This window comes from Mucor velutinosus (genome assembly GCF_035048745.1).
Source record: "Mucor velutinosus strain NIH1002 chromosome Unknown tig00001564, whole genome shotgun sequence".
NCBI lineage: Eukaryota > Fungi > Mucoromycota > Mucoromycetes > Mucorales > Mucoraceae > Mucor > Mucor velutinosus.
Genome location: NW_027041906.1, coordinates 2,052,468 through 2,073,919, shown reverse-complemented (window position 1 = coordinate 2,073,919; position 21,452 = coordinate 2,052,468). Strand labels below are relative to the sequence as shown.

The following is a 21,452-nucleotide window of genomic DNA, read 5'->3' as shown; positions in this document are numbered from 1 at the left end:
AACTGCAAATCTACATGATTCATTGATGTTTTTGTAAGCATTAAATGATAGTAAATACTACAAGATAGTGCTAGACATGAATGTTGGTTTTCAACTATACCAAGACGCAAGAATGAAGGTTTTTTTTGTAGTCATGCAAGGTGTGGTACAAACAGCATCATCACATGGGGCGGTGCAATGTCGAGATGTTTATGCCAATGAGTGACCTGCCACAAACAAGAATCTACATCTCTACAGAGGAACCAATGCTGGTAAATAAGAAGGCAATGGTTCTTGCATACATTGGGCGTATTTTATCTTTGCATTTCTTCTTTTTTTCTCTTCTCCTCGCATTGAAGCATGTTGGAAACCAAATCTGAGAAACCCACTGTGGCAGTTATAGGAGCAGGGTTTGTATGTCCCTCGTGTGGTGTCAGAACCCTGACTAATCTGAATTTCATACAGTGCGAGTGGCATTTGTGCATACATTGAACTCGAAAAGAAACTGGGAATTCAAGCCTCGTTGTTTGAGATGGAAGATGATGTTGGAGGCACTTGGCGACAAAATACTTACCCGTTTGCATCATGCGATATTCCTAGCCACGTCTATTCATTGAGATCAGATTTGAATCCTAGTAAGTCATAAGGGTATATCTCAAAGCTACCTAATACTGACATGAGTTTGCACAGATTGGTCTCAAACCTATAGTTTGCAAGCTGAAATACAGGCCTACTTCAAGGACGTGGCCAAAAAGCACAACATCTATGAGCACGTATCTTTCAATACAGAAGTAATACGGGCCGCCTGGCTCGACGACAGAAAGCAGTGGCAACTGGACATACGAAACACCCGTTCTTCAGCTGATGCTGCTATTGAAACTGTGTATTTTGATATTTTGTAAGTGTAAATGCATGGAAGGGTACCATATGTAGCATTTACACGAATATACACAGGTTCTCTGGCGTTGGTTGTTTACGAATCATTAACACGCCTCCGGAATTCAAGTCCTTCAAAGGTCCTATCGTTCATACAGCAAAGTGGAATCACTCAATTGACTTTAAGGATAAACGCGTGGCTATCGTCGGCAGTGGTTCCAGGTATGTATACGTGCAAACAGAAGGAGTATTTGTATATGGAAGACTCATGCATCATAGTGCCATACAAACATTGCCTTACCTGGCTGAAAATGCCTCAAGAGTGATTGCCTATCAAAGATCTGCACCATGGATTTTCCCTCGCCCTCAGCTCAAATATCCTGAATTCATGAAATGGATATTCAGGAATATACCGTTTGTCATGCTACTGCACAGATGGTTCTTTTTCATGGTGGTAAGTTGCTTCATTTGTTGCCTGTAGCTGCCTACTAAGCTACCAAGTATAGAACGAGTTACTTTATCCTGCTTTTGGGTATCCCAACTCTTTCATAGCCAAGGGAGTAACTAAATTGGTCGAAAACGCAAACGCAAAGGAACTGACTCAACTTGGGCGTCCTGATTTGGTTGAAAAGTTGAAGCCTAATTATCAAATGGGCTGTAAGCGATTGGTATTCTCGTCTGAATTCAACAGAGCTATCGCAAGACCAAATGTCATCTTGAACCAAACAGCCATCAAAGAAGTTAGAGACAACGCTATCGTTACTGAAGATGGAGTCACTGAAGAAATCGATATCCTTGTGTTGGGCACAGGATTCAAAACGCAACAAGGAGTGCTTGGAGACATTGAAAGTAAGTGACAGATAGAATAACGCCTTTCACAATGAGTGTGAATTGACATGAATCTTAGTCATTGGCGACCAAGGCCAATCGCTCACTGAGATCTGGAAGAAGGAGTTGCCTCAATTTTACCAATCCACGATTACCCATGGATTCCCAAATCTCTTCATGTTGTTAGGCCCAACGACCATTTTGGGACATCATTCGGTAATTCTTATGATTGAAGCGTAAGTAATTCATGCTATTTCACAAATGCAAAATGGACTCAATACGAATACTTTTGATAACAACAGACAAGTCAGCTTTGCTGTCAACTGCATCAAAAAGTTGATTATTGAAAAAAAGATGAGCGCAATTGAACCCACAATTGAAGCACAATCAGCTTACATGGGACAGTTGCGATCTGATCTCAAAGGAACAATCTGGACGACATCCTGTAATTCTTGGTACAAGAACAGCTCAGGAGAGGTAACGAACATCTACCCAAACACGGTAACACAATTCAGGCATACACTTGGAAAGTTTAAAGAGAGTGATTATGTCAAACACGCTGTATTGGATTCCACCGCTGCTGATAATTGAAGTTGCTGAAATAATATGTAAATTGATTTGCAGGGTATATACACTGGTTTTACACTTGATTTAATGGAGAATAAAAGTGTTTGATGTAAGTCATATCACCTTTCAATTCGCTATTTCTTTGTTATCAGCTTCATAACGTTGATTGCTTTCACGACAAATGCATTTTGCCTGACAACAATATTTAAATCTCCGATTTACATTTTGACCTGATTCGTTGATTTTCACATTTTTGTACCTTATCCGACCTATTTTGCCAAATTCGACTATAAACTGTGATAATCAGCCCATGCTTTTCAAGGCGCATCCGGTGGTGACAACTAAATAAAATGTTTTGAATAAACTTATTGAGCAATTTTCAAAAAATATGAAATGAGGTTTTTGGTGAAAATGTTGAGATTTTACATATGAAGATTCTTGAAACAAAGTTCCAGGAGTTTCGCTGAATCGAGAGAAACGTTTTGATTGTATATACAGCATAGTAAAAGTCTTCGTTTTTAATGTCAAAAACGCGATCGTTTGATTTTCGAAAAAAAAAACCATGAGGTGCCCCTCATGGTTTTTTTTTGTAGGATTTTGGTTGATGTTTTTTTTGTTCCCCAAAAAGTTGGGCAAAGATGTCAGCAAGTAAATGCTAGTTGAGAGTAATTGTTTGGCGCTATTCTGACAGTCTAAAACGGCTTCTATCATGAGAAATCACTGCTCAAATGCACTCATACTTTGCTGTGCTTTGCATACTTTCGAGCATCAAGAGGTAACGTAAGAATGATGTCTGCCCGTATATGAACTGCCGCCATTAATACAGATATGGAGAACTTGAGACGATTCAAATCCGCAGATTCAACAGCTTTTAACACAACATCAATAGATAAAAAAAAAGCACTGTTAAAGACGTTAGCGATTGTTGATCGGATGAATTCCAAGGGATTTATTACAGTTATATACACACACAGGAGAAGAAGTTCCGTGAAGATGTGATGATTCAAACATACACAAACGAATTCTGCATATAAATGGTTGTATAAAAAAAAGAGAAATCAAAAGAAAAGAACAATAGTAGGGCATATTAAATAAATATAAAAAAAAAGTGAAATAGAGGTCATAGTGGCTGTAAGAAAAGACTGGAATGGGAATAGAGTAGTATACAAACTTGCTTTCATCTAAGCGTGCTTGCCGATAGTATCTTTCTTATTGTGTTTGATTTTGGAAAAAAAGAAGACGTTTTTTTTGCTAATGAGTGGTGAAATCCGCTACTGCTGCTGTTGTGATGACTATCGCTTTCCTCAAAGATGGTATCATTTGATCTCTGTTGATGATAGTAGTTTGTTGCACTAGAGATAGTTGTTGCAGATACAGAAGCAGATAAGGGTGAGCTGCAAGAGGGAGGAGGGATAGCGGTTGAAGGTTGTGCCACTGGTATGATAGAATTCGTTCCTTGTGGTTGCATGGGATAAAATTGTGCCATCATAATGTCGTTTGGCAGAGGTACCAGGCTGCCGTTGGTAGAGAAAGGAGAGGGTAGGGATCTGTTGCCGGCCGATGCTGGTGTATGGTTGTAGTAAACACGGTGCTGCTTCCAGGTCAAGTCTTGGCCTGATCTGTACTGGCTTTCTTGAGCCTGATACATTTGCTTATCCAGAGCAGAGATCAAACTCTCGTGTTGTTCAATCATGGCCTTCCAAACATTCGTCCAATTCTTGTTTCTTTTGATATGCTGCTCAATGTTGGAGGATTGCTGGATGGAGCTGTGGGCATTTTTCTTTGACTTTTTATGTATCGTTGCAGTGGGAGTTGAGAAGGAAGTGTTCATGTGGTCTTTGAGTGATTGCTCGAAACCAGTGCAAACAGGAGCAAACACAGTAGCTAGTGCTTCAGGGGACATCATGTTTACGCCGACGTGATGCTGAATTTTTGCAGAGATCAGTAGGATGGCATGCAATAGCTGGCGATTGTAAAATGGCAGTTTTACAATAATGGCTGACAGCTGCTGCACCGTATTGAAGTCAAGGTCAATGTCCTGGAACTGCTCATGAAACGCATTTGGTATAACAGGCTCAGGCAACTCTCGAAGGTATTTCTTGACTAGACTAGTCAGCGTATGAATATCAAACTGAGACGGGTCAATGGATTTTCTTTCATCAGGTGAGCACATGTTGATCTTGTTTTCAAGTAAGCTGACCTCGGAAGTGGCACCCGATAAGCGAAAAATGCCTTCTGTAGTCAGGCCTTAATTCTGGTGAATGAGTCTGTGCGTTCATATGAGACTAGCAGCATGATCTCTTTACCTCTTTTACTAATTTCATCAAAGCACAGAGCAACTGGATCTGGCACTCTTAGATCCCATAAATCAGAGCCAATTTTGGATGCATCGCATAAAGGAACTCCAAATATGCCTTTTGGATAGGGAGGAGGGGTAAATGATTAACAACCTCACTCTCACAGCTTCTCCCTTCCGCCCACTACTAAATTACCTTGTTTTGATTGTTCCTGCTGTTGCCCGTAAAGATGACTTGTAGGCGTGCTTTTATACTGCTTTGTGAAGAGGTAGGTAAACGGATTCCGATGCTTCTTTTTCTGCTGTACTGGAGGCGAATTGGGAGATGGCGTTGGATTAAAGGCAGGATACATGTCGCTGATGACTAGAAAAAAAAAAGAAGAGGGAAGGAAAAGAGGAAAGAAATGGTTTTGAAAGCTATTGAAAGGAAATTATACATTTGTGCTGTGAGAATATAAAAGGCAAATCATTGTTTTCATGGTCGACCAAATTAGGCTTTTTGCTGTTTGTTGCACACAACAATGCTCACGATTAAAGCAGCGTAATCATAACAGAGTAAAAAGAAGGCTTAGATGGCATTGTTTTTTTTTATTTGAGCTTCTCCTGCTCTTCTTTGATTTTATCGAGCCATAATTTTCGAGTGGATTCAGTGGATGCCAGTAATGTGATGGAGGACAGGCTATCCGAGGTATTTGCAAAGGTAATTGGATAACCCACATTGGCAGCCAAAGGGCTAGCGTGCAGCTGCTGGTGATATGGATGAGAGTTGGTATCTGGAATGGTGTTGGTGTTGACTATTTTCGATTTCAGGGCATTGTGAAAGGGTATAAAGGTGGTCAGAGATGCCAGTGGAATGGGCTTTTGGTACATCTTGTAGTAATCCATGCCGTCTTGATGTTTTATCTTGCAAAACACGAGGTAGTTGTCAAACAGGAACAGTTGGATATCAATGTTGGTATTTTCGGTGATGGGCGATGTTGCTGCTGAATACAAGCTTTTGCTAGTTTGATTTGCTCGCTTCATTTTACCACGCATCAAGAGCTGTCGGTTTGGGTCCAGCAAGTTCAAATCCTATGTTGATTTAGTCAATGTGCTTGTGATCATGCTGTGGAGCACTTACAAACGATCCCTTGTTCATGATGATGCGAGAAGATATCAGCTCCAAATGGAACGCGTTGTCTGATAATCCAACTTGTTTGTTCAATTGGACCATGAATTCGGTAATCATGTCAATCACTTTTGGAATCGCCTCATAATCTTGATGGTCTTTGGGTGTAAGATGATGAATGGTGGTCAACAAGAGGTTGTACCTGCCCAATCTCGATGTAGGTTTAGTGAGATATCCATTCAACTCTAATCTGCGAGACTCGGGCTGTCGCTCCAATGTCTGTGCAAACTGAAGAAACTTGGCGTTTCGCTTCTTTTCTAGCTCAAACTTGTGCTTCCCAATAATTTGATGTGCGCCATATACGACAAAGGGCTCAAATCCCTTGACATGCTCCAGTAAAATATCGCCAATACAGGGAATAACAGAGTGCTTATCTTGTCGCGCTGTAAGGTCCCTCGATAATGCCGTACTGATGCGTTCAATGTCGGCCAAGTTCCAGAATACGTCTGTGATGAACTGATGTCTTCGATCTATCGGTATGATGTCATTGTTCAATAAGGGCTCTATCCAAAACTACATGCGAGATAGGAGATCAGCATATTGTCAATTAGCCCATGTGTCACTATAAAGGTATATTACATCTTGCACATAATGCATGTCTCTGGTAAAGTCCTCTTCAGTATAGATGAGTTCGTAGATGCATTCCTGTCGCTTTTGCTCAATGTCGTTGGTGCCCATCACTACATTTCGAGGAACAGAGTGCCTCCACAACGACCGCAACTGCTTCTATGTGCACAGTTAATTTGGCTGGAGCTGTCAAATGCTTAGGCTAACAATATACCTCTTGTTCTGTTCTGAGAAATTGCGAGCTCAAGGGCCGTTGCATGCTCTTGTTCTTTTTGGCCATCATACGAGGACAACTGATACTGTAACATGGGCTTTTTCTGGTGCAAGTGGGTGAATAGCAATCCGTCAGCACAGAAAAGACGCCATTGACCGGCAATGTTTCACAGACAGATGGAGCTAAACAGAGCAATTAATAAGGTTTAGCATGCAAACACATGTGAGCCATAGTACTACCGTTTCTTCGGTTCGACTTTTTCAGCAATAGCAGCTTGGTAGAGTTGTTGCTGGTAAACTGAGATGGGATTGGTGGCCTGCCACCATACGTAGGAGGGATATCTTGTTGCGACTGCAAGTATTGGAACTGATATAGCTCAGACTCTGCGTCTCGTAGTCTATAGTCGTAATTAACGTGGTGAAAGAGACCTTGGCTCTCCAATGCTCGGCCCACTAGTAATGCTAAATTGCGGTCATTTGTGCAAAGGATGTCTAGTACACAGTTCTGTTTTATGTGTGAGCATCTCGTCGAGTCATACCTATGCAACCAACTCACCACAGCCTCAATGCCATGAAACACATCATGGTATTGGATTCCATCTTTGAATGCGATTGTCGAGATCTGCATACGCTTCAAAAATTCCCTCGAGACATGCGACAGCAGAGCAGTGTAAATGTTGGCCACCGACTTCTTTTTCGATTTATTGTCGCTTGTTCCTCCTTTGATAGCTGTGGATATCCTCTTTTTCTTTTTAGCTTCCATGACCTGCATGGGCATACGCTTTGACGTGGATGTGGATGGCTTGATCGTGCTTGATGCATTATTCGGATTCACATTGACTGTGTTGGTTTGAAGTCTCGAAAATACATTTCTTAGTCTTGACAAGGGTTGCGACATGTTATCATTCCAGGATGTGGATAGTGGACTCGAGGAATTCATGTCCACTGGCGTTGCTAGCTTATCGCTCTTTTTGTTATTGTATATAGTTTCTGATTTACTTGGTCTCAGGAGGCCTGATATTAAATAATTTTTAAGGTCGTTAGAATACGACAGCTTGGCCATTTTCCTCCCTTCCCCCCCCCCCCCTCCTTTTTTTTGTCATGTATATTTAATGAATTACCCATAAATCTTGGAATCGACTGCCGTGGTGGTAGTTGCTGCTGTGCTTGTGCTTGTTGTGATGGAGACAAAGGCGAACGATCTTCTTCAAACAACGTATCCATGGATAGTTCAAACGGACTATTGCTAGCGCAGGATGAGACGGTTGTGGAGGCTGAAGAATCAGGATGCGTGATCTCTATGGTCAATGATGGATTCGGCACTCGGCTCTTGCGATAGTCTTCGTTTTTGCTGTGTATTGCATTCAGTGATTTACTGTTATACAACCTACTCTTTCTCTCCTCGGTTGTCCCTTCTGGAGCTACTGCTACTGGAAAATTGAGACTGGAATGTCGTTTGGGTGATTGTGGGTCTGATTGCTGCTGTTTCAGCATATTTTCGCTCCTCAATTTATCGTGGTAAACAATCAGGCTTTGGCGTCTCACAGGTAGATTTTGCTGAATATAGCTATTTTCGATATCGGGAGAGATCTCTGCATCGCTGTAATTGGATGTAGGTGATGGCAGTGAAAACTCATTCTTGTATGTGCCTTGATGATGGTGGTATGGGCTACAGTGATTCTCTTCTATAATGGCTGATTCATTCAATTTGGACATGTTGTAAAAAAAAAAATAATAATCAAAAAATGGGAAAAAACGAGATGGAGAGAAAAAGATGTATATTTATCTGTATCGATTAGCAGAATAATACTTTAATTTACATATAAGAACGTGTGTTTCATCATTGTTGCCTTAAAAAGCAAGAGCCTTTCACTTGCAATTAAGAAACCAGTGCGCTGTTTGTATATCTATGCTTGTTGAAGCAGTAAATCTACATGTTTGTTTGATGGCATAAAATTTAGTTAAATAGTTTCGGTCGCCTCCCTTGTTACCCCTCCCTCCTCCTTAAGTGTGTGTTTCGCTTCCATAGCAAAGCAACCCTCTTGATCTACCAAGCTTTGCAAGTATAGAGAAGCAAAGACGACACAACTCCGAGAAAATCAATTACTATCGAGATTTCTCACTAGTGTACGCCCGAACAATGTACGACACAATAACTGCACTAGTGCCATTTTCTATCAAAAAATAACGCACAAAAAATCTGATCCTCCCTATTCGAAATATCGATGTTATTTTTCCAGCTAACTGATTATGTCAATTCATTTTGTTTCATCTGTTTTTTGTTGGTTTGCGTTTTTACATGGACACCAGCAGGTCTATCATCTAAGCTGTTTGCAGATGATTGCAAACTGACATAATCATGACCCATATTCTTCCTTTTTTGTGTTGCTAATAACACATATTACAGCTTATCTAGTTTTGAGCTAAGGATCCAGATAATATGCGTGTCGATTCAGTCTAATGTGTGTGATAATATCTAATTTGCAGGCCTTCTTATCTAACTACTGGATTTATTGATTAATGTTATGTATTTGAGCGAGGGTGTCCATACAGTACTGGTAGCTCTAGCTTTTTTCCTAGTTACAATTCAAAACTATTACAAGCGGCAAGAGTGCTTGTCGCCAGAGTAAAAATTCACTTTTCTAGCATATCATTCATCATGATATCAGGCACCTCAAAAAATGGCTCTGGTTTTCGCTTATCGACTATGTCTAGATGATACTGAGGTGAAAACTGTGAAGCTTGGCCTTGTTTTTGTCATAATGAATAAACAACATTCTCCTGAGATGAACCGGAAGCTCAGGTGTTGAGATGAATTATACTATTCCATAGGTTGCAAATGACCGTACGTTTATTGGTAACCAAAAGAAGGTTGTATATAAATCAGTCAATGGACAGCTTTTATAAACTGAAACGATAGAAGATCACCCATTGTAATAGTCAATGAAATGAACTTGATGTGAATGGCTTTACCAAGCAAAAAGGTTACTGAAGACCAATGTTGAAAAAAGCGAAAACTAGGCGTCTACCTTTATTCCACAGTAAAAGTATCTTCATGCTAACGTAATAAATTTATTGTCCCTATACACTTTTAAAGCCTCAAAAAAAGGAAAGAACTTGATTATACAAGTATTTCGGTGGGCTGGCGTTATTAGTCGCAAGTATTCAAAGGAAAATAGCATGGCTAACGACCACTATGTAGTTTGCCGCCTGCTTTCCATTGGCTTCAAGAACATTCATTATTGCCTTCAGGATTAGAAGAGCACTCAGTTTGCCAGCTGGCCCACCAGCCGCCAAAAATAATTCCAACTCAGATTTCTAGTCTGTTTCAGATTGGACAGATTTTAAAAAATTTCGACTTGATCAAACGATTTTATCACATTCGACTATATAAATCGAGATGATCATCCAATGCTACCTAATACATTCTTGAAGTACTTTTCAAGGCACATCCAATGGTGCCAAATAAAATAAATGTTTTGAATAAACTTGTTGAGCAATTCCAAAAAATATGAAATAAGGTTTTTAGCGAAAATAGCCATATTTTGCATATGAAAACCTCATAAAAGTGGTTTCAGAAGTTATTTTGGATCGATAGAAACATTTTGAACTAATACATACCATAGTAAAAGTCTTCATTTTCAAGGTGAAAAATGCGATCGTTTGATTTTCGATGAAAACCATGAGGGGTACCTCATGCTTTTTGGTCGAATTTTGGCCATGTTGTTTGGGTCCCAAAAAAGTTGAGCAAACGTGTCAGCAAGTTAGTGCTAATTGAGAGCAAATGTTTGGTGCTATTCTGACAGCCTAAAACGGCCTTGAGTGCAAGAAAACACAGCACAAATACACCCAGATTTTGCTGTGTCAGGTACATTAGGGACTAAAAGGGGGAAATACCAGTATGCTGCTTGTCCGTATATGAAGTAGCTACATGTATATGGACATAGAGCATCACATAAGAATCAGATCCACAGATAATACGAAGGGTTTTCATGTGTAAGTCGAGGGTCAAAATGAAAGTAGCAGTATTTCGATAAAATACGCAAGGGCAATCGGTAGCGTGAGCTGCTGCTGTGCAGTTTGGCTCTGACCGAAGCGAAACGTTGGCAGCTTTATATTTTTCTGAGGACCTCAAACAAAATAGCGGTCGAAACTCTGTTTCTTGTGACATAAATTCGATAGGAAATATATATTTTTATATAAAATTCTGTGATGAATGCACCTTATTTATATAGAAATTGATAAAATACGTTTATTTTTATTGCATTGTATAAGCAAACATGTATCTTGTATATTATTCATGCAGATATGTAATACATTTGCATCACAGCTTGATTAGGAGCTAATTTTGACACGCAAAACTGAGCAGACGTTTCAGCTTAAAGAGTTCATTTGGCAAGCTCATCATTAAAGCACTTGTATAAATCTATCTTGTACTATTGACTTTAATAATTCATAGCTCTTCGCATTGAAACCACACGAGATTGATTGCGTAGATAACACATTTTGTGAGATTTGGTAATTTGAGCGGCTTTGCTATTAACTCGAAACTCAATTTGATGCAAGTTGCAAACATTTATGTACTTTTGTATCAGATCGTATTAATGGCGTTAGAATTCAGCTACTGCAGAAAGTATTTGACAGTGTTATGCAATGTTTGTTTGTTTGTGCATGCAATGCAAATTTGGAGGAAATGCAGTTACTGCCCTGGATTTTCTTGGAACAGTACTTGAATAGGCGATGATATCCAAGATCCCGGCCTGATCCAGGGTGCAAACACTTACTTACGTGCCTCAGACTAAGAGATGTTTCAAGCAGTGTCCAGTAAAGGCGAGAAACATTAGCTGGCATGGCAAGACTATCACTCTCGGCCAGACATTTGGTATCATTCTCGAGACCTAAAATGGATTGTATGGCAGGATGCTATTGTTTGATAGCAGACAAGCTTAGCAATAGATGATCAAGATTGCATTTTATATATCGAGTAGCAATGAGTACGCATTTCATGAGTCTATCATGACCATTGTATATACTGCAAAACATGGACACAAAAGCGTCATCGTAACTAATCAGAGTTTAAAAACTTCTCTCCCAAGAACATAGCGCATCAACATTTGCATGAATTAGCTTTGCCAAAATCAAATATACCTCATATTCGAATTAGAAGTTGCAGAGGCTGCAGAACTGGCCGTCCAGAAGATTTCAGTTACCAAAGATATGATTTATGCCGTGTAAATAAAAGCTATACAGCAAAAAAACTAACCAAATTTGACAGATTCCAGGTCTTCATATCTTGGCTTGTAGGCCTTTCTGAGCCACCATAACGATTTCAAACAATTGTACTCGAGTAGTAGTAACTTCCTGACACGTTTGCTCAACTTTTTTGGGACCCAAACAACATGGCCAAAATTCGACCAAAAAGCATGAGGTACCTCTCATGGTTTTCATAGAAAATCAAGCGATCGCATTTTTCACCTTGAAAATGAAGACTTTTACTATGGTATGTATTAGTTCAAAATGTTTCTATCGATCCAAAATAACTTCTGAAACCACTTTTATGAGGTTTTCATATGCAAAATATGGCTATTTTCGCTAAAAACCTTATTTCATATTTTTTGGAATTGCTCATAAGTTTATTCAAAACATTCATTTTACTTGGCACCATTGGAAGCGCCTTGAAAAGTACTTCAAGAATGTATTAGGTAGCATCGGATGATCATCACAATTTATATAGTCGAATCTCACAGAATAGATTAAAAAAGTCGAAATTTGGCCAATCTTGAACAAAAAAAAAAAACACTGAGCTTGAAATGATTTTGGCGGCGGCGGCTTGCTACTGGCTAGCTCAAATGCATTTCTGATGATGACAATACTGATTGCGATACTAATGATGGAATTATAAGAACAGTTGCTTAGCCTGAATACGTTATTTTTTTTTGGTAGTTTTCTCTATAAAGGTGTCTTTTGCAATGGCGATATCTCAAAAAAGTCGCTATAGATCTGATATAAGCCCTGTTTTTACGCATGGCAAACTTTATGTCGACATATCAAGAGCAACAACAGCGAATGGATACCTCCCCATTCTAACTCTGATATAGTCTTTTTTTTTTATTATTAATCGATTGTTTAAAGACTACTTGATATGCCAGGTTTTTATTATCTCTGATTTGGGATGTGTTTGGCGAGAGCTCACATGGCGACGCCGTCATTGAGCGTAGCGAGATTGATCGTTTAGTAAAACTATACATCATTGTGAAGAATCCCTGTTCTCTTCTGAAAACCAATGTTGTCAGGTTTCAAAGCGTTATAAGGATATAGATGGTGATAATCTCCGTGAAGGCGAAATGCCTTGTGGTACGATGAACACGGCAAAGGCTTACGCGAGGTTACATGCCATCTCAAGATTGAGCCTAGTAGCAAAAGTATCGCATAACTATCATCTTAGTGAAATGTTCTTCATGCAAGACTTTCTTAATAAGACTGTAGACTATACATAACAGGGTGTGTTTGAGGTAAGAGATTGAAAATGCTAGTATCTAAAAGACTTCCACAGCATCACAGGAAAAAAAAAAAAAAAAAAACTCGGATCACAAAAATTAGAATCAAAATCAGGGGTTGCATCCAGCTTCCGTTCATATTACTCTTTCCCGAGCCAAGTGAACACAACACTTCATAATCCGTTCAACCTGAAACAAACAAGAGTGAAGATCATTGAACAGTCCAACCGTGTTGCTCTGGCTATTTATATGACAAAATACTGCATCAGTTTAGTGCATTTAAGAGGCACTTTTCTTACATCACGTGATTGACATCATCCATGTATTCGGGTACTAGCAATTCAATGAATAGTGCTTGTTGCACAACACTTGACGTTTATATATATATATATACAGCCCCTCTTTATTATAGTTTAACTCAAAATGCATGGAAAGGAGGGAAGGCCATAATATGCAATCTATGACTCCAAAGTTCTAAATCTAAGCATCTTGTTGTTGTTGTTGGAGCAATGGGGTTTGTTCCGTCGAAGTACTGGGAGCTTGTGCAACGGGATAAACTTCTCTGCCCTGCTTCTTTGCGTCCTTGGTGATACCCATCTCTTTTTCGTATTCTTCGGCGATCCATAACGAAGCACCCACAATGTTGGTCCATAAAAACACAATGTTGAAAACTGGGATAAGCTCTAGACCAAAAGCAACGGAACCAAAGCTAGCGTAGTCCCACTTGTAATCACGAGCATGATGATAGGATTCGGAAACCTTGAATCCACGAAGCTCAATATCATAATGTAAACGCTGACTCCAACTAGAGTACCGCATATAAGATTAATAACCAGCCTTTTCCTCGACTTTTTCCCTTATTTGTTACTTACGCCGTAGGCCAACCACTGATATAACAAGCCAAAGCTGTACCAAGGACAGGAACCAACTGAAGTGGTGCTGTCACGATAATGAACAAGATCTACATGTGCATATACGTTAGTTTCCATGATGGTTACTAATCGTTCTCTATGTATACCTTGACAATGATTAAACACAACGTGACCAAAACACTGGACCTTAAATTACGCCAGCAAATAACCAACTTGGGATCGTCTCTTTCTTCTTCATCTTCGAAAATCTGCTCAAGACCTCTGGCCTTGAGAGTTCTGTCAAAGACCAAATCTTGAAAGATGGGGGTAAGCACCATGAAAAAGATCAAGTTGAGAATAGCACCTTCGAGGATGGTAGAGACAATCGAGACAAACCATGACATCCAGTGAGGCCAGTTCCACTCCAAGAACTTATCGACCAAAGCAGGCAACAAGAATCGAATGGAGATGCCGATAGAGAAGGCACTGAAGATGAGTGTCAAGATGATGGGACTCAAGGTGACCAACCACAGTTGCTACCCAGCGTTAGACTAGGCTATTGCTGATACGCATAGATTCACTTACCTTGGGATGCGTGATGAAAAAGTAGAGGCCTCTGAGAGGAAATGTGAATGAAGGTAATCTTGTTCTAGTCATTCTTTTAGGTGATAAGAGCGAAGGAAAGACGAGAAACTTTAAAATGCGGATACACTCCTTTTATATCTAAAGCTTTTGGTAGCACATCCTTTATTTACAACATGTTACAGAAAAATCTATCATGACATTGTTTGCACGACAATCCTGCATGCGCCTTTATGTTACAAATGTTGGTATACATGCCTTGAATAACATCAACATGCATCTACATGTCTCCAACAGACTCCAAACTTGATCCATCTAGGCACATTGATCTCAGATGAATTCAACTGCTTTAAATTGCCCAAATACAGCAATATCCGACTATATAAGGTTGTCTGTGTGGTGATCTTTCACCCTGTTGAACAAAGTAAAGCAGTCATTTGAAAGGAAGAACAGCAGTAAAAAAAAAAGTTTCAGTTGTGAATCCATCACATATAAATAGCAGCCATTGATCAGTCAGGTATAACCTTCTTTTTTTTTTTTTTTTTTTTTTCCTCTTTCTTTTTCTAATTTCACGAATCGCAACATGTCGTTTATTCACAAGATGATAGACCGAGCAACACGGCATAATACTACAACCGAAGAAAAACCTCAACGTCGGTCGCTGTTTGGGTTTGGTGGTACAAGTCGAAACAGCAGTGCCGCTATTGACAAACAAGATTTGCAGCAACAACAGCCTAAACTCAACAAGTCTTCCTCAACCGCTACAACAAACTCAATGTGCACTACAACAGAAAAGAAACCATCGCTCACGTCAAACACAACAGCTGGGACATGCATTGCAGCGAATGAGGATGGTAAGGAAGCAGATCCACAAGGTAAATGTCTACAGCGAGAAGCCCAAGGGTCGATATTGAAGTCTGTATATGTCTATAGAAGCAGAAAGAGAGCGCCTACAACGACGATATACAAATTACGACCATGCGATATTGGAGCAGCGTAAAAACCGACCCAAACTAAAGCTGGATGATTTCCACTTGTTGCGCACATTGGGCACTGGTTCATTTGGCAGGGTTCATTTAGCACAATCCCGACATAATGGCAGATACTATGCCATCAAAGTGCTGAAAAAGGCAGAAGTGGTTCGATTAAAGCAAGTGGAGCATACCAATTCCGAAAAGTCTATATTGGAATCTGCAGCAAATCCATTCATGGTCAATTTATGGGGAACGTTTCAAGATGATATCAATTTATATATGGTCATGGATTATGTTCCAGGCGGCGAGTTGTTTAGTATATTACGAAAGAATCAGGTAGTGACTGATGAGCGGTCTGTCTGAAGGATGAAATACTTATCCATTACCTTAGAGATTCCCTGATCATGTTGCTAAATTTTATGCGGCAGAGGTCCTTTTAGCAATTGAGTACTTTCACTCCAAAGACATTATCTATCGTGACCTCAAGCCCGAGAACCTATTACTGGACTCTCAAGGTCATATCAAAATCACAGACTTTGGCTTTGCAAAGCATGTCCCTGACATCACATGGACGCTGTGCGGCACACCAGACTACTTGGCACCTGAAGTGATTCAATCCAAAGGCTACGGCATGGCGGTCGACTGGTGGAGTCTAGGTATCCTCATATTTGAAATGTTGGCCGGGTAAGTTATATGGAAAATAGCCATAATATATATATATATATATATATATTAATCACATTAATAAATAGCCATCCTCCTTTTTACGATGACGATCACTTAAAATTATATGAAAAAATCTTGCATGGAAAGATCAAATGGCCGGCATATTTCGATCCACATGCCAAAGACTTATTGAAACGACTATTAACACCGGATTTATCACGTCGATATGGTAATTTAAAGGGAGGAGCCAACGACATAAAGAACCACAAATGGTTCAGTGGAGTGGATTTTGTGCGTGTGGCAAATCGTCAGGTACGATCACCTTATGTGCCAAATATCAGAGGAGAAGGAGATGCGTCGCATTTTGATAGATATCCAGAGACAAGTGAGAAATACGGCATGCCAGGCCCAGATCCATATCATGACAAATTCAGCGAATTCTAGTACTGAGGCGAGGGTATAGAAGACATATTTATTGACTAGAGCTTTCTTGCTGGAATAGCACAGAATATAATAGTACAAATAACTGCAATCACAATACTAATTGTTAATAACCAAATGGATCGTGATCTTAGAATGCGTTTGACTTGAGGTTGTTTGATTGAGTTGAACTTGAATGTGGTGGTTTCGCTGTGGATAGTAAAATGTGAGATTTTACTATATTAGCACATGTGTATCATGAACATATATATATATATATATACCTTTTATTGAAAACAAGAGCCCAAATTGGATCCAAGCCGGTCATGAATATCAGCATGTTGAGTACGCCAATCCAGAATGGTAGCAGTATCTGTTGATAGAAATGAATGAGTTTGGGACAGACAATGAATATGAAGGGGAGGATTGTAGAGCTTACCCAGAACCGAACACCCCATTGTGGATACCCTAAAAAGATCAAACTGAGCGACGTTGTGAGAGCAGCCAACAAGCACACCAATCCAATCACCAGACGGCCCAATTGTTGATACAAGGTGATGTTTCCCCAGACCTTGAGCCTCAAAAACTTGGGATAAGCTTGCAATTGCATGTAATCAAACAAGTACTCCTTTGCTTCTTGAAACAACAAGGGATCATCGCGAGGCTCTGGCTTTTCCAGTTCCTTTCGAAGAGCAGTAACCAGCTCAGCTGGCAGTTGCGTGATTTCTTTGGTGGCAGACGGTACCAAATAGCGAAGCAAGAGTCTCTGTGATGAGTCCACCAAGTCTTTGCGGCTGGGTGCTGAACGTGCGTTGAGATTGTCTGTCGTTGTCGTAATGGACGAGCCCAGTGAAGGTCGAGTGATGGATGCTGGCACATGAAGTGTTTGCTGCTGCTGCTGTTGTTGTTGTTGTTGTTGTTGTTGTTGTTGTTGTGGTGGTTGGGGAGAGGGAGAGGAGGGTATAGACGAACCAGCAGGGAAATAGGAATTGTTTTGAGATAATCGACTCATGATACGAGGTGACTGATAGCCTTCGCTTAGATCGCTTTCTGACAAATGTCCACTACGGTGCATTGCTTTGACATATTTCTTCCATAGTAGTTCATGGTGTTGCAAGTCTAGATAGAAATCGAGCACTTCCTCCATTTTAAGTCTATCTCTCAATATGATGTAAAAGTTGTATAAGCACACGGGCGGAAGCGTTTTTCGAGTAAGCACTTGGTCCAATGTTGGGAGATCATCATGCCTATCGCTGTGATAGTCGTACGGTTTCTCGGCAGACATGTTGATAAAATGAAGAAAGAAAGAAAGAGAAAGAGAAACAACAAAGCTAGGTCCCAAACCTGCCCCTCTTTTTTACGATCCCATCCACGGGTAACACAGAATGGGCCCAGTTTCATTTCGTAATTCTGTCTTTTTTTATATTTCATTCTTTCAACTACTACGCCTCTTTTTATATTTTATTTTCCTTTTTTTCTTCAACATTATGTCTACTCAAATACCTGTCAATTACACTGGCAAATGCCATCATGAAAAGTCCAGGTTTGTCTGCATCTCTGACACACATGCCAAGACGGATTTCGCTATTCCTGATGGTGATGTTCTTAGTAAGTATATGCTGGATGTGTGTGTGTGTGTGTGTGTGCTACATGTGTCTCAACTCATTATCCGCAGTTCATGCTGGCGATATCACTCGAAAGAGCACTTTTCAAGAATTTGCACAGACAATTCAATGGCTGTCAACACTGCCTCACAAGTAAGTTCATGTCAAGAGCACGCTGCCAGCCGTACCAACATGGTGGATTAGGATCAAAATCATCACTGGTGGCAATCATGACCACCTGCTGGACGACCATTTCGGATTTGTAGAGAGAAAACAAGACATCCTGGCATTGATGGAGAAGCACAAGTTGACCTACCTGGAACACGAGAGGTTTCAGCTACCAGCATCAATGGGATCACTGACATTGTTTGTTTCGCCATATGCGCCCATCCACTTGGGAGGTGCTTTCATGCTGGATGACATGTCTACCGTCTGGGATGATATCCCGCCCGTAGACATTCTTGTCACGCATACACCGCCTTATGGCTACGGAGATAGGATTGTACGGGGCCGCCATGTAGGATGTCAATATCTGAGGGACAGGATAGATCAGGTTATTCAGCCCAAGGTCTCTGTCTGTGGGCATATCCATGAAGCGCACGGCTATACTTTCAATGAAGACGGACGACTCTACATCAATGCCTCCCTGTGTGATCACCGCTACCGAGGAAATCAGTTACCAATTACGTTTGACTTGTGAGCACTGTGTGTACAACGTTAAATTTAGAATACGAGTTAATTAGGCACTCCCCTTCCTCCACTATTTTCTTTTTCTTTTCTTTCTAATTTACACACACTAGATGTTGGATCATTTGAAGCCTCAGCACAAGAAGAGAAAGCAACAAAACTGGCTCAGGTTCATCATCTACTTTGTAGTCGTGTTTGTATTATATCAATTCTCCAAAGTCATATACCATGCTGTCTTTCCAACAACACAAAATACACCTGTTCATGACCACGACTTAATCTATCACTCACATAGCTACAAGAATAAAAATATCAAACAACAGACCATCCTGACATTTGAGCACGATAACCAAACTTACCTTGATTTTCCTTGGTACCAAAAGCAGCACACACGACCTCAATACAGGCCAAACAGCACGCTTACCACACTCCACATGTCGATCAAAGAACGAGAAATCTACCAGCAAAAAGCCATCCTGCAAGCAAAGAAACTGGCTTTCAGACGGTTTGCTCCCGAGGACTATGCTGGTATTCGAGGCAGTTCGCTGTCAACTGCAGAAGAGGCATCAGAGTTTAGACGCAAAGTAGAGTGCTGGACAAGAGGAAGCTGGGTCAAAGAGGACGATGCCTACAGTCTGAAACACATTCAGGATCCCCTGTACAGCTCTTGCGACCGCCAGTTCTACAAGACACACGATGCTTCAGAAAAGAGAGAGGCCACCAAGTATCGGTGGGTGCCTGAATCAGACAGCTGTCCTTTATCCGCCAAGGTGGAATCCCAAACGTGGTGCAGAAGCCTGAAGGGCAGAAACATGCTGTTGGTAGGTGATTTGACACACTATCAATACCATGAGTTACTGCTGGATGCCTTCAGAGACGATCCTACCGTGTGTTTTGGTGAATTGAACTGCAAAGGTAACAGCGCATTCTAAACGAGAGCGTACAGCAAATTGACAGTATGGACGTAGATCATACGATTTGCAAGGAACCAAAAGACACTCGACTTCGCTACGTTCGAAACGACATTTTATCTACCATTCGCAAATTCCAAAACAGAGACGGAGGACATCCTTTAGCTAACGTAGTCGAGTGGCCATTTGTTACATCCAATATATTATCGTCCTATCCTATATTACTACTCAGTCGAACCGCTGTACTAGGTGATGATGATGTCCTCTTCACCAGACGCTTGATCCACACGCTCAAAGTGATTCGAGAGACATCTCCAGATGCGCTTGTCATTTACAAATCCTCGTTTGTGGGTCACCCGTTCTGTGATGATGCAAAGGCCCCTTTGGAAAAGGCATTATCAGATCCAGAACTGAGGAAATTGCCTTATGGTTGGAGCGAATCCAAGAGACGAAATGCAATCGCAAAAGCAGTTGTGGAGGCCGCTGGCGGGCTTTATGTGGATTTGGCTGCTATGGTGGATCTGAGACCGGATGGACATGTGGGTGGTCAAGATTGTTCAAGATACTGCATACCAGGCCCTTTGGATGCTACAGTTCAAGTTTTATATAATGTATTTCTAGGTTTATTAGCATAGTGTTATTAAATCTTTTTAGACTTTCTCTTTTGAGTCGCATGGGTAGTGTCTTTGGCTGTGGTAGAGGGGGAAGCAGTGGAGCCCTTTGTCTTGGAGCGAGTCATTCTTTCAATTGCCTCCTTGTTGTTTTCGATAACCACTATGGGATTCTTTGCCTTGGTGGTATGCTGATGCTGCTTGTTTTGCTTGTATGTGAGACGGTAGAAGTTGATGAACAGCAACAGGTAGGAACTGAGCAATGCACAACCGAATAATGCAGATGTCTCGGTGCCAGCACAGGATCCCCAGTCAGGCAGGATGGGAATGTACGTGTAGCTAAAGTAAGTGTAGGTGCAAAAGTACACGATGCCCAGATCAATAACGAATTGAATGATTTGAAGCGTTGTAAGGTACTTTTTCCACCAAATCTTGGCTCCTGCAGCCGTTCGGAAGTAGTAGTAGTACATTAATACGTGCACCATCAGATTGAGTGTGATGGGAACCCAAGAAACGGTTGTCTGGCCATTGAGTTGAGTGTAGCACAGTACCATCGTTAAACTATGGTGGTAATAATGGAGAAACTCTGTAGTGTAAGGTGGTTAATTGCGGGCGCTTCTGTGATCAAATGCGCCACATACCAAGCTTCTTCTTTTTCAATACCAAGAATACAGTGTCAATTAGTTCCCAGTACTTGACCAGATAGTTTAGATAGTACAGCAACTCTAATTTCTGCGTCCAATTACGAGGAGAGCAGATGGCATACAACAAGCCATGGTGATAGAGCTGGGGGAAAATTTGCTCGACAACCAACATCAACAAGGCAGCAGATACCACTGTCAATAAAAGGTTGTGTAGTTGAAACAGCTTTTGCAATTTGAAAGGCGGATGATTCTTCATCCATTCTCTGCCACCAAATAGGATGACAAAATACGCAATGCATGACAAGATGACTGATACCGAGTTAGTAGTTTGTTGGTGTGCGTTGTGATGATTACCGTTACCTTCTTTATTGGTAGACAGTGGTGTGCTACCATATACAAATCGAAATGATGATGCTTTCTTTCCTGTAACGCATCTATAAAAGGACTCAAAGTAGGGATATAGGTAAATCCCAAACGGCCTTTCTGCAGTCATCAAGCCTGTCATTTAGAG

General features: G+C 40.7%; 9 protein-coding genes across 9 annotated transcripts; 4 read left to right on the top strand and 5 right to left on the bottom strand.

Moving 5' to 3' along the window:
• Positions 1-339: 339 nt before the first annotated feature.
• ATC70_010965 (uncharacterized protein) lies at positions 340-2,274 on the top strand (the record flags this gene model as incomplete). The annotated part of the gene is made up of 8 exons (XM_064830168.1): positions 340-389; positions 445-614; positions 670-877; positions 934-1,077; positions 1,135-1,309; positions 1,362-1,704; positions 1,763-1,919; positions 1,986-2,274. 8 exons carry the CDS (start codon positions 340-342, stop codon positions 2,272-2,274), a joined length of 1,536 nt encoding a protein of 511 aa, XP_064682670.1.
• Positions 2,275-3,427: 1,153 nt separating this feature from the next.
• On the bottom strand, positions 3,428-4,899 carry YAP1_4 (DNA-binding transcription factor yap1; the record flags this gene model as incomplete). Its single annotated transcript, XM_064830167.1, has 3 exons — positions 3,428-4,497; positions 4,557-4,664; positions 4,743-4,899. 3 exons carry the CDS (start codon positions 4,897-4,899, stop codon positions 3,428-3,430), a joined length of 1,335 nt encoding a protein of 444 aa, XP_064682669.1.
• A 235-nt stretch (positions 4,900-5,134) lies between these two features.
• ATC70_010963 (uncharacterized protein) lies at positions 5,135-8,210 on the bottom strand (the record flags this gene model as incomplete). The annotated part of the gene is made up of 7 exons (XM_064830166.1): positions 5,135-5,617; positions 5,667-6,227; positions 6,294-6,440; positions 6,496-6,677; positions 6,735-6,999; positions 7,051-7,508; positions 7,616-8,210. The coding sequence occupies 7 exons, from the start codon at positions 8,208-8,210 to the stop codon at positions 5,135-5,137; spliced, it is 2,691 nt and encodes an 896-aa protein (XP_064682668.1).
• Positions 8,211-13,471: 5,261 nt separating this feature from the next.
• On the bottom strand, positions 13,472-14,499 carry NAG2_2 (N-acetyl-glucosamine-6-phosphate deacetylase; the record flags this gene model as incomplete). Its single annotated transcript, XM_064830165.1, has 4 exons — positions 13,472-13,796; positions 13,864-13,952; positions 14,010-14,378; positions 14,428-14,499. 4 exons carry the CDS (start codon positions 14,497-14,499, stop codon positions 13,472-13,474), a joined length of 855 nt encoding a protein of 284 aa, XP_064682667.1.
• A 508-nt stretch (positions 14,500-15,007) lies between these two features.
• Positions 15,008-16,508, top strand: ATC70_010961 (uncharacterized protein; the record flags this gene model as incomplete). Its single annotated transcript, XM_064830164.1, has 4 exons — positions 15,008-15,299; positions 15,358-15,734; positions 15,790-16,082; positions 16,151-16,508. 4 exons carry the CDS (start codon positions 15,008-15,010, stop codon positions 16,506-16,508), a joined length of 1,320 nt encoding a protein of 439 aa, XP_064682666.1.
• A 35-nt stretch (positions 16,509-16,543) lies between these two features.
• Positions 16,544-17,769, bottom strand: ATC70_010960 (uncharacterized protein; the record flags this gene model as incomplete). Its single annotated transcript, XM_064830163.1, has 3 exons — positions 16,544-16,694; positions 16,769-16,857; positions 16,924-17,769. 3 exons carry the CDS (start codon positions 17,767-17,769, stop codon positions 16,544-16,546), a joined length of 1,086 nt encoding a protein of 361 aa, XP_064682665.1.
• Positions 17,770-17,971: 202 nt separating this feature from the next.
• Positions 17,972-18,788, top strand: ATC70_010959 (uncharacterized protein; the record flags this gene model as incomplete). The annotated part of the gene is made up of 3 exons (XM_064830162.1): positions 17,972-18,092; positions 18,160-18,241; positions 18,293-18,788. 3 exons carry the CDS (start codon positions 17,972-17,974, stop codon positions 18,786-18,788), a joined length of 699 nt encoding a protein of 232 aa, XP_064682664.1.
• Positions 18,789-18,888: 100 nt separating this feature from the next.
• Positions 18,889-20,321, top strand: hmt1_2 (ATP-binding cassette-type vacuolar membrane transporter Hmt1; the record flags this gene model as incomplete). The annotated part of the gene is made up of 2 exons (XM_064830161.1): positions 18,889-19,690; positions 19,744-20,321. The coding sequence occupies 2 exons, from the start codon at positions 18,889-18,891 to the stop codon at positions 20,319-20,321; spliced, it is 1,380 nt and encodes a 459-aa protein (XP_064682663.1).
• A 5-nt stretch (positions 20,322-20,326) lies between these two features.
• On the bottom strand, positions 20,327-21,446 carry brr2 (Pre-mRNA-splicing helicase BRR2; the record flags this gene model as incomplete). Its single annotated transcript, XM_064830160.1, has 2 exons — positions 20,327-20,883; positions 20,939-21,446. 2 exons carry the CDS (start codon positions 21,444-21,446, stop codon positions 20,327-20,329), a joined length of 1,065 nt encoding a protein of 354 aa, XP_064682662.1.
• Positions 21,447-21,452: the final 6 nt, after the last annotated feature.